The sequence below is a fragment of the Erpetoichthys calabaricus genome, chromosome 1 (genome assembly GCF_900747795.2).
Source record: "Erpetoichthys calabaricus chromosome 1, fErpCal1.3, whole genome shotgun sequence".
NCBI classification, from domain to species: Eukaryota; Metazoa; Chordata; class Cladistia; order Polypteriformes; family Polypteridae; genus Erpetoichthys; species Erpetoichthys calabaricus.
The window spans coordinates 167,153,017-167,170,749 of NC_041394.2; the positions used below are offsets into that span (position 1 = coordinate 167,153,017).

General features: G+C 39.8%; 1 protein-coding gene across 1 annotated transcript in view; it reads left to right on the plus strand.

The window, feature by feature from the left end:
• Window positions 1-17,733, plus strand: part of LOC127529184 (tetraspanin-8-like) — a 40,968-nt gene extending 23,235 nt beyond the window's left edge. Inside the window, exons 5-7 of the mRNA XM_051932111.1 lie at window positions 9,143-9,244; window positions 11,894-11,983; window positions 17,363-17,733. Coding sequence (XP_051788071.1) covers window positions 9,143-9,244; window positions 11,894-11,983; window positions 17,363-17,416 — 246 coding nt within the window. The 3' untranslated portion in view covers window positions 17,417-17,733. The remainder of the gene's footprint in view (window positions 1-9,142; window positions 9,245-11,893; window positions 11,984-17,362) is intronic.

Genomic DNA, 17,733 nt, shown 5'->3' on the forward strand with positions numbered 1-17,733 from the left:
GTTCTGAAATAAAAGTGAAACTAATGAAATAACAACAATTCAAAGAAAAAAAATCTTAAAAGTGTGTATCCGGAAAACCAAACACGGGGGTTGGCGAGCGAAGCAAGCATGGGGCGAAGCCCCCTAGTACAGTTATAATATTGCACAACCTGAGCCACTTTATAAAGCGCATATTTACATATGATGACGATATCATTTTTAAGATGAAATGCAGTAAAATATGTTTATTATATTACACAGATAAAACTTTAACTTTAACTACATGGTACCGCAGCGCTAGCGAGCTTGAGCTTCGTTCACGGATTGTTCCTGACTCGCTCTGTATTCATGCTGTGGCTGGCGCGACACTGGAAGGATAGATGGATAGAAACATTACAAAGATATTTCGATGTTCCTTAAAAGTTTTGAAGAATTGGCGTTCTAAGCTTACAGATGGCTTAACATCTATTACAGAGCTGATTGTGTGGTGTTCAGCTTGGTTCAGTTTGGAGAAAGAAAAGTAAGGACAGGAATTGGGGGTTACTACGTTTGAAAAAGACAGTACTTCTATAATAAAGCATTTCATCGAAGGTCACGCATGGCGCAGCAAGCATCTTGTGTAAGATATGAACAATCACTGTGCCACCGTGTTCCCATGTTAAATAACATGCTTTAACTCTTATCATCATGAAAATGATATCATGTATACTTCTCAGTATTTTAATTATTCACAGAGCTGTAATATTATGAATGTAATGGATTCTGTGTCCTGTCGGAGGAAGAGCATGTAGTGATTCAGGCACATAGAGCACATATAAGATCAAATACACAACAAAGCATTTAACATGCTACTTTAGTTACGATGGGATTTGAGAAACTAGTAAATTAAATGATTTTAAGATGAAGTTTATGATGTTCTACTTCAATGACAAAATAAACTACATTATTAAAGTGGAAATTTCGAGATTAAAGTTGACATTTCCTGCTTTTTTCCCACTGTGTGCCTATTTTTTTTTTTTTGTCTGTACCCTAATAAGCTTTCATATGACACTCAGACGGTGGGCTACGTCTCGCCTTTTCACGCCGACTTTGATATCTGACAACTTCTTTTTTATTTCGGGCACTGTGCGACTTTGTGAACTTGAGCTTTCGAGTTTCTCTGACACGCTATGTCACTCGATCAACTTCCTTTTGCTGCTTATATAACTGTTTAAACCAACAAATAGTATGTTTTTCTTTGCCTCCATTTGGTATTTGCTGAAATTCTTCTATTTTCCCTTGTGCTTTTGCCATTGTCTTTTCACAGAATGCTGAGCTTAAGGGCTATTTATATTGCTTTGCACATTCAAAGAGGCATAATTCTGGGAGGAGTAGGGGCGAACAGCAGGCGCTTGCACGAGCGTTACTTTTCACGCTGATCGGGATTTATGTAGCAGAAGAACGTGGAAGTTTGCATACGCACAGATTCCTGCATCTGGATTTTTCTGTGCGTAAGTACATTTCGGCTTTTGTGCTTATGTCATGTTATAGTGCGAATTCTATGCATGGCGTTATGCATGAGGCCCCAGGAGACCAAAACTGCACACAGTACTTCAGATGAGGCTTCACCAGTGCATTATAAAGGTTGAGCATAACCTCCTTGGACTTGTACACTACACACTATGATATATAGCCTAACATTTTGGCTTAATGTCTTCTGAACACTGTCTGGCAGGTGATAGTGTTGAGTCAACTACTACTCATAAATCCTTCTCATAAGGTGTACTTATTGATTTTTAGACCTCCCATTGTGTATTCAAACCTAACATTTTTATTTCCTACATGTAATACTTTACATTTAATTACATTAATTAATTTAATTACAATCTGCCACAAATCTCCCCAAGCCTGTATGCTGTCCAAGTCCTAATTATTCAAAGGATTCTAGATTATCTGCCAATCCACCTAGATTGATATCATCTGCAAACCAGCTTGTTACTTATATTCCTATCTAAATCATTTATATATATATATATATATATATATATATATATATATATATATATATATATATATATATATATATATATATATATATATTTTTTTTTTTAAATAGCAGTGGCGCTAGCACTGACCCCTCAGGGACACCACTGTTTAACATCAGCCAATTCTGGTTAGGTTCCTCACATCATAACCCTCTGCTTCCTGTGTTTGAGCCAATTTTGCACCCATCTATATACCATACCTTGAACTCCCACTTCTTTTAGTTTGATGCCCAACCTCTCATGTGGCACCTTATCAAATACTTTCTAAAAGTCAAAGTAAATAATATATGTTCCACTTTGATCATACCCTTTTATTGTTTCCTCATAGTTTACCAGCATGTGACTTCCTAAATATATGTGTCAAGGGTTTATATACACTATACGATCAAAAGTATTGGGACACACGTCTTAATTATTGGATTCAAGTATTTCAATTAGACCCTTTGCCACAGGTGTATTAAATCAAGCAGCTAGCCATGCAGTCTCCATTTACAATCTTTTGTGAAACAAAATGAGTCATTCTGAAGAGCCCAGTGACTTCCATGAGTGTTACTCTGAAACGATGCCACCTTCACAATAAGACAGTTTATGAAATTTAAACCTTGCTTGGATATTCCACAGTCAATTGTAAGTGGAATTATTGGAAAGTGGAAGCATTTAGAAACAACAGCAACTCAGCAACAAAGTGGAAGACCATGTAAAGACACAGAGCAGGGGTCGACAACTGCTAAGGTGCATGGTGCATAAAAGTCACCAATGCTCTGATGTTTCCACAGCTGAGGAGTTCTGAATTTCTATTGGCATTAATGTAAGCAGAAAAACTTAACGGAATGGGTTTCCATGGCCAAGCAACTGCATGCAAGCCTCACATCACAAAGTTCAATGCCAAGCGTCGGATGGAGTGGTAAAGTAAACTATCACTGGACTGTGGGGCAGTGGAAACATGTTCTATGGAGTGACGAATCACGCTTCTCTATTTGGCAGTCAGGGTGTGTGGCAGGGGGCAGGAGTGTTTCTGGGTTTGGCAGATGCTGGGAGGACATTACTTGCCTGATTGCGTTGTGCCAACTCTAAAGTTTGGTGGAGGTGGGGGGGAGGGTAATGGTGTGGGGCTGTTTTCAGGGTTTGGGCCAGGCCCCTAATTTCCAGTGAAAGGCAATCTTAATGCTTCAGAATACCAAGACATTTTGGACAATGCTATGCTTCCAAATTTTTGGAAACAGTTTGGGGAAGGCCCTTTTCTATTTCAGCATGACTGTGCCCCGGTGCACAAAGCAAGGTCCATAAAGACATTGTTGGATGTATTCAGTGTTGAAGAACTTAACTGGTCCACAGAGAGACCTGACCCATCAAACACCTTTGGGATAAACGGGAATGGAGATTGCGAGTGGAAACTGTTATAACTGCAAAGGGGGGACCAAATCCATATTAAAGTCAATGGATTAGAAGGCAATGTCTTTAAAATCCCTATTGGTGTAATGGTCAGGTGTCCCAATACATTTGTCCATATAGTATATGTACTCGCTAACCTCCTTAAGATCTCGATTGCAAATATTATCTGGTCCTGGGGCCTCATGCATAACGCCATGCATAGAAAAGTGGACAAAAGTGGAAATGAGCTACGCACAAAAAAATTTCAGATGCACAAAACCGTGCCTCCATAAATCTTGGTCAGCATGAAAAGTAATGCACGTAGATATGCCTGCATACCCACCCCAACCCCTCCCAGAATTTTGCATATTTTAATATGCAAATCAATATAAATATCACCTTCCCTGCTCAGTGTTTGGCTAAAAGACAATGGCAAAAGCATGCGAAAAAAAGAATTTCAGCAACTGCAAAGTGGAGGCAAGGAAAACATTACTATTTGTTGGCTTAAGAAGTGTATAAACAACAAAAGGAAATTGATCGAGTGATACAGAGTGGCAGAGACAATCAAAAGTTCAAGTTCAGAAAGTTGCACAGTGCCCAAAATAAAAGTGATCAGATATCAAAGTCAACGTGAAAAGGTGAGTCATAGTCCACCTTCTGAGTGTCTTACTGAAGTGTATTAGGGTACAGAGAAAAGAAAAAAAAATAGGGACACAGTGGAAAAAAAAAACACGCACACTTTAATCTCATCGTTTTTGTCATTAAAGTAGAATGTCATAAACCTAAATCTTAAAATCAATGGTAAATTTACTAGAGTTTCTCAGATCCTATCATAACTAAAGTAGCACATTAAATGCTTTGTATTGTATGTGTTCTTCTATGTGCTCGATGTGTGTGAATCATTACATGCTTCTTAAACTGGCTTTTTCTTATGCCGACAGGACACAGAATATATTACATTCATTATATTTCAGCTCTCCGAACAATTTAAATACTAAGATGAATATCTGATATCATTTTCGTGATGAAATGAATTAAAGGATGTATTAAACATGGAGGCACGGTGGCGCAGTGGTAGCGCTGAGCAGAGGCCCTGTCCAGAGATTGTTCCTGCCTTCCACAAGATGTTTGCTGGGACGTGCGCGACCCTTGATGAAATAATTTAATGCAGCAGTACTGTCTCTTTCAAACATAACAACACCCAATTACTGTCCTTCCTTTTCTTTCTCCACGTAAACCAATCATCACACAATAAGCTCTTTAATAAATGTCAGATCATCAGTAAGGTTAGAATTCCAATTCTTCAAAATTTTTTATGTTTGTAGTACATGTTTAATTATTCCATCTATCTATCCATCCAGTCCCAGCAAGCATACAGCGCGAGGCAGGACCATTCCCTGGACAGGGTGCCAGCCCATCACTACCACTGCGCAACAATGCCCATACATTTAACTATTAACAGTATACATTATTTAAATCAAGTTAAAAATATCTGTATAATTTCTCTCTATTATAAAAGGAAATCCTGGAAATCAAAGCTAAAGCAAGGCACGATACGTGATCCTCTCGGAAGACATTTTAAAGACCTGCGAGACCAAAGAGACTTGCCACGGTGCAAGACACGCCCTACTTACAAGATAAGACCATGGGCAGAAAAATAAAATCAGTAGTGTAAAGGCAGTCACACAGCACACACAGCTCCATGGCTCTCAGTGCATATAAAGTGTATAAGGTCAATACAGTAGAAATGAAATGAATAGGGTAGAAATTAAACATCGACGACTAAATGAAGAAGAAAGAAAAACACGGAAAAACACGGAGAAAAGAGACCCAAAAGCGGTGGAAAGAAAAAAATGCTGAAAAGAAAAACAATAATCTAGGTGCAAATTTAGAAAATAAGGAAAGTGATAAACAGCCCGGAACAAGTGGAATTGAAAACAAAGCACATCCAATAGGGCTCAGAATTAAAAGATTAGAACTTCATAAATGGGAGCAGCGTTATACGTCCTGCAAGAAAGAGATTTAACCACGCCCGGGCCAGAAATAAAGGACAATTATTGTTTGTGCAACGTCACACGAAATAAGTCAGTGAGCCATCATTTAAAGCAAGTCCACAGACAGCTAATTAAGCAGTTGTTGGATTGCTTTTGGCAGACACGCATCATGTGCTCCCAGCTCTTAAAACAATGACATGTGACAAGCAGAACAGGCAGCTCGCCAGCAGGTTGAAGCCTTTTTTGTTTTAGGTGACTGATAGGTCCAATTGAGGGGGGCGGAGTACAGCACGGAAGACTGATAGCGGGGTACTGATTGATGCGGTAAGGGTGATTGCGAGACCCGGGGAAGAGGGGTTGGAGAGGGTGCTAGACAGTTGTGTTTGGGGTTACGAAGTCAGAGATTGTTCAAGTAAAACTTTTGTGACACTTTATTACGTCAGTCGCTACAGTATCAAAAAAAAAAGATCTCATTAGTGCAAACAAAAGGTAATTAATCATCAGAACCAGGAGTAATTGAAAAAATAGCTGGACAAAGCAATGTTGTCCCACAACAGTTAAAGCAACGACAAGTTTAATTTCAAAGAATACACAATTCAGTCAGGTGTATATTTATGATGACGGAGAAGCGATGCAAATTTTAACAGGTGACAAGAAAGGTGATGTACACTATATATTCCGCGAATAACATTAGACACCAAAGGAGATCGTGATCGTATTAAAATGTTTACAGTTTACCGTGAGAATAGCTTTTGCTATGACAATTAACAAATCACAGGCACAACCATTAGAAAACATCGGATTATTTATTATTACAGAAACAGAAACAATATTCACTCACGGGCGATTATACGTTGCGTTGTCACAATGTATCTCCAAAAACAGATTTAAAATCTATGCGATCTTGAAGAAAAGGTAATTCCAAATATTGTTTTTAATAAACCTTTAAAGTAAAAAATGCAACTAATGAAACTGAAACATCCATCCATCCATCCATTTTCCAACCCGCTGAATCCGAACACAGGGTCACGGGGGTCTGCTGGAGCCAATCCCAGCCAACACAGGGCACAAGGCAGGAACCAATCCCGGGCAGGGTGCCAACCCACTGCAGGACACACACAAACACGCCCACACACCAAGCACACACTAGGGCCAATTTAGAATCGCCAATCCACCTAACCTGCATGTCTTTGGACTGTGGGAGGAAACTGGAGCGCCCGGAGGAAACCCACGCAGACACGGGGAGAACATGCAAACTCCACGCAGGGAGGACCCGGGAAGTGAACCCAGGTCCCCAGGTCTCCCATCTGCGAGGCAGCAGCGCTACCCACTGTGCCACCGTGCTGCCCGCTGAGGCATCGTGTGCTATAATTGTTCTCCAGGGCTAAATGCTGTATCCCGATAATCCTCTGCGCTCTCGACACAACCCGCAGTAGAGCTTTCTGTTCAGCTGCTGTACAGCTGTGATTCCACATTCAGATAGAGTGGGTTAAAATACTCTGATGGTCCACTGAGAGTAACAACACTAAAACAGCTATGGTATTTAGAATAGTTTGGCCAGTTCGTGGAGCATTTTATTGTTACAGGTTGATTACAATCACATGCCTTAAATTTATAAACAATATGCGGTTAATTTCAGTGTATTTGATAAAGCCGTGCCAGGGATGTGAATCTAAAAAAGAACGGGAAACCACACAGGAACTGTAGCACTGCTTTGATGCTGGGTGCTTCCAGTTTGCAAATCCAAGTGGAAACTTGTATACGCACAGCGTAAGGCTGGAGTGAGAATGTGCGTGGCTATACACCAAGTTTAGTTTTTACACTGTACATCTCGAAGTGAGTTTGGAAATGGGCGTACACAACATTTTTGTGTGTACGCACCATTTATACATGAGGCCCCCCTGGTGATTTGTTCGTTTTCAGCCTATTTAATCTGAGCAGTTTCTTCTCTCTCTACAATTTCCAAATCACTCAGTACCACCTTAATAGTCCCTTCGACCAGTGGGAATTTATCCACTTCCTTCACTGGCCTCATTGATAAAATTTAAGTTTTGTTTGCTAAAACTGCCTTAATGTTTTTATTTTATTATAATTAAATTATTTAATTTAAACTGTGAAACAAAAAAATGAACCAAAGAAAGAACTGCTACAATTATTTCAAACCTTCTGACCTCTTTAATCTCCTATAAAATTCTCCCCCTCTACTGCCTGCTGTTTTCTCTCTTTGTGAGGTTTTTACTTTTCTCTGTCTCTTCTCCTAACTTTGTGCTCCTCTTATTCCTTACTTTAAAGCTCTCCACTTGTACCATTTGTATTCCTTCATATTAATTAACCCTTACACTGTCACCCTCTTAACTGCTCTACTTTCCTGACTGCTAAGAACTGTTCAATTTAGAAAAATTTGCTTACTGAATATCCATCCATCCATCCATCCATTGTCTCCCGCTTATCCAAGGTCGGGTCGCGGGGGCAGCAGCTTGAGCAGAGATGCCCAGACTTCCCTCTCCCCGGCCACTTCTTCTAGCTCTTCCGGGAGAATCCCAAGGCGTTCCCAGGCCAGTCGAGAGACATAGTCCCTCCAACGTGTCACTGAATATCCAGTACTAGTTAATTTCTTACTGTCTTGTATGCTCCTACAGCCGCTTGTTCCCGATTGGCACCTTAACCTACCTGCCTATGTACTGCTGAGCCCTTCACTTTACCTTTTAAAGTCAGCCACTGCCCCCTTTTTTCTCCAAAGGAATAGCTATTTCTGTTACTTATTACGATGCTGGTTATTTACTGCTGCTTACTGCCCTGCCACACCGACACTAGTTTCAATACAAATAACAAGATCAAGTACAAGTAACAAGTAACTTTTCCAAATGCTCCCCCAAACACTCAGCTGCTTTTGCTCCTGTGCTGGACAAAAAAAAAAGCAAAAAGCCCTTCTAACAGGGTAATAAAAGCTTTAAAAATTTCTGCACAGTTCCTTAGCAGCAACCAAAGCTCTAAGTTTTTAAAAACTCTCAATTTCTTCTCCTTCATTTGCAAAGATGATGTCAGCACATCAGTACCAAAGAAACAGAGAACTGTATGACAGTTTGTTCATAGATGTTAGTTTGTGTGATTTTTTTCTGGCGTTAATTGGCTAACATTTTATCCTCACTGAAATGCGTATTGTCTCCCTTGCTCCCTCACGTGTTGTTTACTGGAGGCTTCTGCCTTCTCTGGCCACAATCTACTGCCACTGCTACTTCTCCAATCTTCCACAACTTATACCATGCAGTTCCAATGGTCTTTCTTCTGCTAAATCTACTGCTTGCACGTTCCCACCACCTGCTCCATCTCACATTGCTTACTTTGAGTAAGATCCAAAACGATCTGCACTCACCTTCCTCAATTTAGTGGATCCAAGCTAGGAACCTTTCTGTTGCTTGTTGTCAGCCATGTATCTAAGCCAATGAATTTAAGCAGAAAAGCGGATGTCAAAAATTCTTCTCTTTAAGTGCTCCATCATCATCTCTGTCTGTCACACTCATGCAGACACCCTCTGCACAGCTTCTCAGAATGATTCTGCCTCTTCTCACAGTGTCTCTGTCCTAGGTTTGCCAAATATGCCACTGATTTGCACTGCTAATATGCCATCTTTCAATGTCTACTCTTTTAGCAATACTTTGGCGAAACTCTCAAGAAACATTTAGCAGTTTGTCTTTATTTACTTGTAATATAAGTTATTGACAGATGAGTATTAATAGTCTGCATTTTTTTTTTTTGCTTTGTTTTGTGAAACAGAATCCTCAGCTGAGCTCAGAAAGTGGTAGTGGTGATGGTGCCACTGATACACCAGACCAAAGTAATCGGGTGTTGATTTCCAGGAAATTACTAGAGCTATGGGTGAGTGACAGACATCTTTCTTTCTTGTTACCTTTCTTGTTACACAAAATCTTAATGTCCATTATCTTCATAAAGCAGATTAATGATATCCCTCTGTAAAACACAGCACATTATCAGCGTCAGCTTGAAAGTGATCATACAGTTGATGCATGTGCCATGAATGAGTGCCCTTACTTTGGGGACCATTATTGTTAGTTCCTCCCTTTCCTATATTACAACAATTTTCAAAACTGGGTAGACAAGTGGAAACTTCTATGGCGGTCCTATGCTCATTCTCACCCACTCAAATGTGCTTATGAGAGGCTTCTTGTGATACCAACTCTTGTGACATCAAATCTCAGTCCAGACTCTCCATGTGTAGCACCTGGCTGGTGGAATTCTGACTCCCTCACTGTATTTAATGAAGCATTTGAAGACTCTCTTGTTTGATGATTTTCTGTCTAACTGATATTAGCTGTTAGGTTTTTATTATCTAGGAACTGTAGATCACATTTTATTCTGAGCTCTCCACTTATGATAATCAATTTTATAAACTTGTCTTGTAACACTTGTTCCTGAACAATCCCCTGATTGACGTTTACTTGATTATGTTGACTTCTTTTGTAAGGAAAGGTGGATAAAAGAATCTGCTAAGCAAATAAATGTGAATGTAAATGTAAAGTGCAGTTAGCTTTAGAGAAGTGCCATGTTCTGAACAAAGATAAAAGCAACACTAGTGAAAAATACAAGATGGATGCTTTTGACCTAACAGAAGCAAACCATTTAAAAGATTCATGCATTTACATTGATTCTACATTTTCATTGTCCAGGTAGGATAAACTAAAATGTCTAGTAAAAAGTTAAATTATATTGTAAAAAAAAAAGTTGAAAAGAAATTGGGGGATGTTTTGCTTCAATTCTAAATGTGCTAGTGTCACCACAGCTGAAGTAGTAGTTGTGATAGCATGGAGTACAGGGAAATTCATGCTTTCTTGTCATGTCTGATCAATGTGACTCTCTTGTATCATAATAAGAAGAATGTATTAAAATACATAATTTAATGTTAATTAATAGAAAACTCAAACCAGCTTACCTGATGCACTCCTTACTCCTGCTGCGTGCTTATGTCTTCCTAACTTTTATCCTCAACACAGTAAGCTCCAGTCAGGTTGTGATTAACTCTGTAATAACCCACATTCACCAAACATGATCAATGCCATAATGTATCATAAAGTGATTAACTTAAACAGCAACAGCTGGTTAGAAGGAATAAAACTGGGTAAGGGAAAACACAACTGAAATGGTGAGATTGCATTAGATGTGAACATTTAACCTACAAATCTTACACAACAGCAAAAGTTAGCATATCGACAAGACACAAAATGGTCCTCCTGCATCATCAAGGTCTTTCCCAAGCAGAAATATCACAGCAGACATTTGTTCCCAGGCATGCTGTTCAAGTTCTTTTTTAGAATCACAAACAGGCACAAGGACCAGAAGACCAGAAATGCAGTGGTTGGCCTCGGAAACTGAGTTGGGCAAACAAGAAACGTGCTTTACACGTGCTTCCATTTGAAATCCGAAGATATCCATCTCTGAATTTGCAGAAATCACTAGGAATGTGGTATACATATCTATTTTGTGGAAAGGTCCTATCAGAAGTGGTCTTAATGGAAATGTTCTGCCTAAAAAGCCATTCCTCCAAGGTGGAAATAAAGCCAAATGTCTCAACAACACACAAACAACATTAGAAATGGGATGCAAAAAAATGGCAGCAGGTGCTCTGGACTGATGAGTCAAGATCTGAAATTTCTTGTCCCTAACAAATAACAGTTTTTCCACCAAGGTGCTAGAGAACAGTACTTGGATGAATATCTGCAGACAACAGTAAAGTACAGTGGAGGATCCCTTCAGGTTTGGGGACTGTACTGCCACAAACGGAGATAGCAATTTGATCAAAACAGTTTTTCCACCAAGGTGCTAGAGAACAGTACTTGGATGAATATCTGCAGACAACAGTAAAGTACAGTGGAGGATTCCTTCAGGTTTGGGGACTGTACTGCCACAAACGGAGATAGCAATTTGATCAAAATTGATGACCCCTTCACCACTGAGAAGTGCAGGCAGATGCTCATCCATCATGAAAAATGCCAAGGAGAAATCTGATCAGTCCTAACTTCATTTTGCAGCATGATAATGACTCCAAACACAAAGCCAAGATCATAAAGATCTGTGTTCGGCAAAAAGAACAAGTAATCCTACAACAGATGGTACAGTATCCACAGAGTTAATTGAAAACTGAGAAAGTAACAGCTAAACGAGCAATTACAAGTTAAAAAGTGAGTTAACTAAAATAAAGTAAAAAAAAAATGCCTGAGCAATAATTTGCTTCAGTGGCAATAAATGAACTCTAATTGAGAAACTGAATGAAAAACCTAGCATCACTGTGGTTCCTTCAACATAAGGACCCCATTGAACATACCTCTGCTGAGCCAGACCCTTGTAATACTGCTGTTCTTTTAAGGGGATCCTTCTCATTCTCCAGTGAATGGTCTTCCCCCATACCTAGAAAACAAAAGCATTAATGTACTACCTGGCAACTCACTGCCAACAACAGCAAAATGATGTGACCCTAAGATGTCCAAGATTTTCTCTTTTTCTTCTGTATAGCCTGTAGACCAAGAAGAAGATGTAGTTAATGCAGCAACGATGGTCTTGAATATCATTATAGGGATTGCCTTTGGATTTGCAGTATTTCAGGTAGGAATTAATTTTTTTTTTTGCTTTTAAACAAAATCTCTCTAATATTACCACACCTGCTCAGACTTTCATGTGAAAACTCATGGTCATGTGTCTTCCTTTTGAGGTGGTCCATGTTCTTCTACTCCTCATTGATCAATAATATTCTTTGTTGTATTTAAAATCTTTTCATGACTGGTACAATATTGTTGGTTGATATAACTGGTACCATTTTGGGCATGAAAAGTCTGGTGGGACTTAACCAGAGTGTTCCTTTATGTTTGCAGACTTGTCTAATTTTCACATTAACTGAACTCACACATAATATCTGTCTGTATTTTTCTAAAGACTAGCATGCTGTTACAAGCATGACTGCTGTTCATGTTGCAATGTAAATAAATAAATCAGTCAAGAGGGTTTTGCTCTTGCCTAGCTTGTTGTGGTAGATGTCAGATCATAATGATATCCTCCAGCATCACTGCCACTATCTGACAAAACACAGCAATGTAGATTTACTGTAAATGATACACAAAAAGTGAGAGCCTCACAACCACCCAGGGGCCAAAAAATTATACTGGCAAAGAACAGCTTAAATGGAAATGGCAATACTTCAGGTTTAGACAGGCCCAAATTACTGTGGTTATCTTTAAGGGAGAAAATGGTGCTGGTATTTTTATACCTCTTCATGACCTTGATTAGTAAAGGCTTGAACTGGAAGTGCAAACATGCATTTAAAATTTTAATGATCTCAAATAAGGGACGCTAGTCATCAAGCCCCATCGCTAAACAGGAAAGTTCAGATTGTAAATGTGCACACACATCCAAAGATAGACTGATTAAACTGTAAGGCCAACTGGTCCAGCACCATTAGCTAGAAAAGGACTTGCAGCATCTAGCCTGAAGGCAATCCCAGACACAAGATAGACATTTTTTTCGAAGTTTACCAGAATATAACAGAAATTTGGAAAAATTGTTCAAGAAGACAAACTTGAAACTTGCTATAAACATTTTAATAATTAAATTACTGAGGGAGACTCATTATTAATTTTGCACAACAATTGGCGGGGCTGTCCCCCACTGGCCCTTAATGCAGAAAGACATCCATTTCCTTATTCCATATATTCAGGGCTGGGATGTGAAAAAGCTGAAGCTTATGCCAGCAAACATCGTGTACAAAGCAGGACCACCACCAGTCCATCACAGGCAAAGACACATTGGGGCCACTTTTAATTATCGCTAATTCACATTCTGCATGTCTGAATTGTGCAAGGAAACCCAGACTGACATATTGAGAACATGCAAACATTGTGAAGTGAACACCTCGGACACATGCTTTCGTCTCTTTATTGCAAAGCAGCACCATTATCACCATGCCATCCTAATGCAGAAGTGCCTCTGATTATTTTGTGTAGCTAGTGAAGGCCTAGGATTCAGAGAAATGTAAACTGTAACCACTAGGAAGGCAATTTTTACTGGCTCAGTTCATTAGATGCCCAGGGGCCTCATGTATAAACGGTGCGTACGCACAGAAATGTTGCGTAAGAACGTTTCCACGTTCAAATCGAGATGTAAAAAACCTAAACTTGGTGTAAAGCCACGCACATTTCCACGGTAGCTCATACCCTGTCGTACGCAAGTTGTCTGCTTGGTTTTGCAGACTTGGCGGCACCTAGCGTCAAAGCAGTGCTACTGTTCCTGTGTGGTTTCCCTTTCTTTTTTAGATCCACATCCCTGACGCGGCTTTATAAATACCCTGAAATTAACCGCATATTGTTTATTAGTTTAATGCATCTGATTGTAATTAACCTGTGTCTCAGTTTGAGGTCGCTGTCATCCTCTTGAACCCTCTGACTCGACTCCAGACACCAGGTAAAAGTCCAAATATTACTTTTATTTAGACAATAATGTGCACAAAGCACCCTCCACTCCACAATACTCATAAATCAATAAGCACTACAAAAATCAATCCTCCACACTCCCAGACACTTCGCCACCCTTCCTCCCAGCTCAGCTCAGTGTACTGGTTTCCCGGAGTCCTTTATATAGTCCATAACCCGGAAGTGTTTCTCCCTTCTGTCCATGTGATCATGAACACTTCCGGGTCAGATAAAAAGCTCCTTTCTTCAACCCGGAAGCATGTCGTTTCCTCTTGTCATGTGATCATGACACACCTCCGGGTTATAGGGCAAGTAAGAGTCCGGCAGCCTCCCCACAGCGACTCCTGGTGGTCCCCATGGTATCCAGCAGGGCTGTGCATATAAACTACAAAGTCCATGAGGCCCTGCTGGAATTCGGGGAACATCCACGCTGTTGGGAGAGCTCCACCTGGCGGCCTGGGGGTGAGGGCCGGAATATTTAGCCGGCCACCCACCACACCTGTAACAATATAATGGTCCACAGAATGGTCAAACTATTCCAAATACTATAACTGCTTTAGCGTTGTTACTCTCACTGCACCTTCTTTTTCTTCTGTCAGCTGCTGCCGTTAGGGGTTGCCACAGCGGATCATCTTTTTCCATATTACTCTCACTGAACCACTCGGAGTATTTATATCACTGTATCTGAGTGTGAATCACAGATCTACAGCGATTGGAAAGAGAATTATCGGTATACAGCATCAAGCACACGCTGCCTCAGCCATTCGCTATTTGAACTGCTCTCATCCGACCAACGCTTCAGAGCCTTTCCTGTTCGGACCTCGCGGTTCACAAACAGTTTCATCCCAAGAACTGTAAACGCACTAAATCAATCCATCAAGTGCTCCTTGTAGAACTGCTTGTACTTGCAAGTTACCGTGAGGTAATTGTACTTATGATACAGTTATAATATTGCACAACCTGAGCCACTTTATAAAGCATGTATTTACATATGATGACGATATAATTTTTAAGATGAAATGCAGCAAAATATATTTATTATATTATACAGATAAAACTTTAACTTTAACTACACGGTGCCGCAGTGCTAGCAAGAAACTTGAGCTTCGTTCACGGTTTGTTCCTGCCTCGCGCTGTATTCATGCTGTGGTTGGCGCGACACTGTAAGGATAGAATAATTAAACATTACGAAGATATTTCGATGTTCCTTAAAAGTTTTGAAGAATCGGCGTTCTAAGCTTACAGATGGCTTAACGTCTATTACAGAGCTGATTGTGTGGCGATTGGGTATTTGGAGAAAGAAAAGTAAGGACAGGAATTGGGGGTTACTACGTTTGAAAAACACAGTACTTCTGTAATAAAGCAATTCATCGAAGGTCGCGCATGGCGCAGCAAGTATCTTGCGTAAGACATGAACAATCACTGAGCCACCGTGTTCCCATGTTTAATAACATGCTTTAACTCGTATCATCATGATAATGATATCACGTAGACTTCTCAGTATTTTAATTATATTCAGAGAGCTGTAATATTACGTATGTAATGGATTCTGTGTCCTGTCGGAGGAAAAGCACGTAGTGATTAAGGCACATAGAGCACATATAAGATCAAATACAAAACAAAGCATTTAATGTGCTACTTTAGTTACGATGGGATTTGAGAAAATAGTAAATTAAACAATTTTAAGATGAAGTTTATGATGTTCTACTTTAATGACAAAATAAACTACGCGATTAAAGTGGAAAGTTCGAGATTAAAGTTGACATTTCGTGCTTTTTTTCACACTATGTGCCTTTTTTTTCACTGTACCCTAATAAGCTTTCATATGACACTGAGATGGTGGGCTACGAGTCTCCTTTTCACGCCGACTTTGATATGCGACAACTTCTTTTTTATTTTGGGCACTGTGTGACTTTGTGAACTTGAGCTTTCGAGTTTCTCCGACACGCTATGTCACTTGATCAACTTCCTTTTATATGCTTATATAACTGTTTAAACCAAGAAATAGTACGTTTTTCTTTGCCTCCATTTGGTATTCGCTGAAATTCTTCTATTTTTCCTTGTACTTTTGCCATTGCCTTTTCACAGAACGCTGAGCTTAAGAGCTATTTATATTGATTTACATATTCAAAGAGGCGTAATTCTGGGAGGAGTTGGGGCGGGACAGCAGGCATGTGCACGAGCATTACTTTTCAAGCTGACCAGGATTTATGTAGTGGAAGAACGTGGAAGTTGGCAAACGCACAGATTTATGCATCTGGATTTTTCTGTGCATAAGCACATTTCGGCTTTTGTGCTTACGTCATGTTATAGTGCGAATTCTATGCACAGCGTTATGCATGAGGCCCCAGATCATCTGAATCGGGTGTCCTCAACTTTAATGTCCTTTGCTCTTCACCCTCTTAGAAACAATCCTGCACCTTAATATCATTCCAGCTACTTGTACCTTGCACACTTTTATTTCAATTACTTCTCAAGATCTATAACCATACTGTAGGTGAGAATTTGGACACAGATACGGTAATGAATTAAAGTTGTGTCAGAGGGCTTTGCCATCACTATCCAGAACAGCTGCCATAAACAATCAGCTCTTCCTTTACTAATGAACAGGACCCAAGGTTGTTAAGCTCCCCCACGCTCTAACATGTATTACACATCTAGTGTGCACAACAATTGCTCAGAATTATCTGTCATGAACTATGTGAGTGGAATTGTATATTTGTGGATTTAATACCGCTTCTCCCACAGCACTAATGATTCCCAACCTTTTAAATCCCTACCCCGGATGGTAACATGTAATAAAAATGCAGTAAGTAGCATATTATAGCACAAACATATATAAACCCTAATACAACATGGCTATACAATTAGGTTATAATATTTCTTCCCTATCTTTTTCTCTCCTTAAAATAGTGACTTCCAGAAAACATACTATTTACAATTTATAGGCAAACACACCCCAATTGCAGTTAGAAAAGATATATTGAATAGTTTGAATATGGTTTTTGCCATCAAGAAAGTGATGTACAGAAAGTGAAATACATAAGAACCCACTTGTTATTAGTCATCTGTCCAAATACCATCCACCCAAAGAGTCTATAACATGGCCCTGAAGAGATTACCAACCTTCCTCCAGTTCAAATGTCACATGTGAAGTATGCTATAATTCTTAACTTGTATGTCTTACCAACATGCAGCATGTCACCAGTTTGCAGTGTCATGATCAGCAAGAATTACTAGACAAACTGGTTGCACTAAGGAAATACGTGAAGAATTAATGTCCTTTGTAATTGATGGATAATGTGAAGAGGCTATATAAAGGAAATTGTTTTTATTTCTTTTCAACTTACCTGTATGTGCTCTGTGCTGCATTGGAGCCCCTCTAAAGTTGCTCCCTACCGTGTACCCAAAGCTGCCACAATAGGGCATGTTCACTATAAACCTAAGAAAGGGTTCAGATAGTGCAGGATGACAGGCATGCTATTCAGGATATTAAAGATTTTCACTCTTTCCATTCCTCCAGCTACTTGGGATACTCTGCTCAGTTGTTATGTGCTGCCAGATGTATGCCGAATGAGCTCCAGAAGACCTTAAGGGGAAGACGGTAATATTTGCAGACGTGAGGCATCAATAGTCTGTGAAAGATCATCAGTGGCACCCTTCAGCTCAGTCCTAGCCCAGCTTCCTTGGACAGGTATCTTTAACTTGTGGTGGCCCAACTCTAGCTCTGACCCAACCCTAACCACTGAATCATGCCCCGCACCTCATTCGTGAGATATTATTCTATGAGCTGTTTCAGTATTCTGGTGAACTCTTTGCCTTCCCCTTAACTTGATTCTGTCTGGCATTTACAAACCAGCTCCAACATTGGATTCTCTCTCTCCTAAACTACCA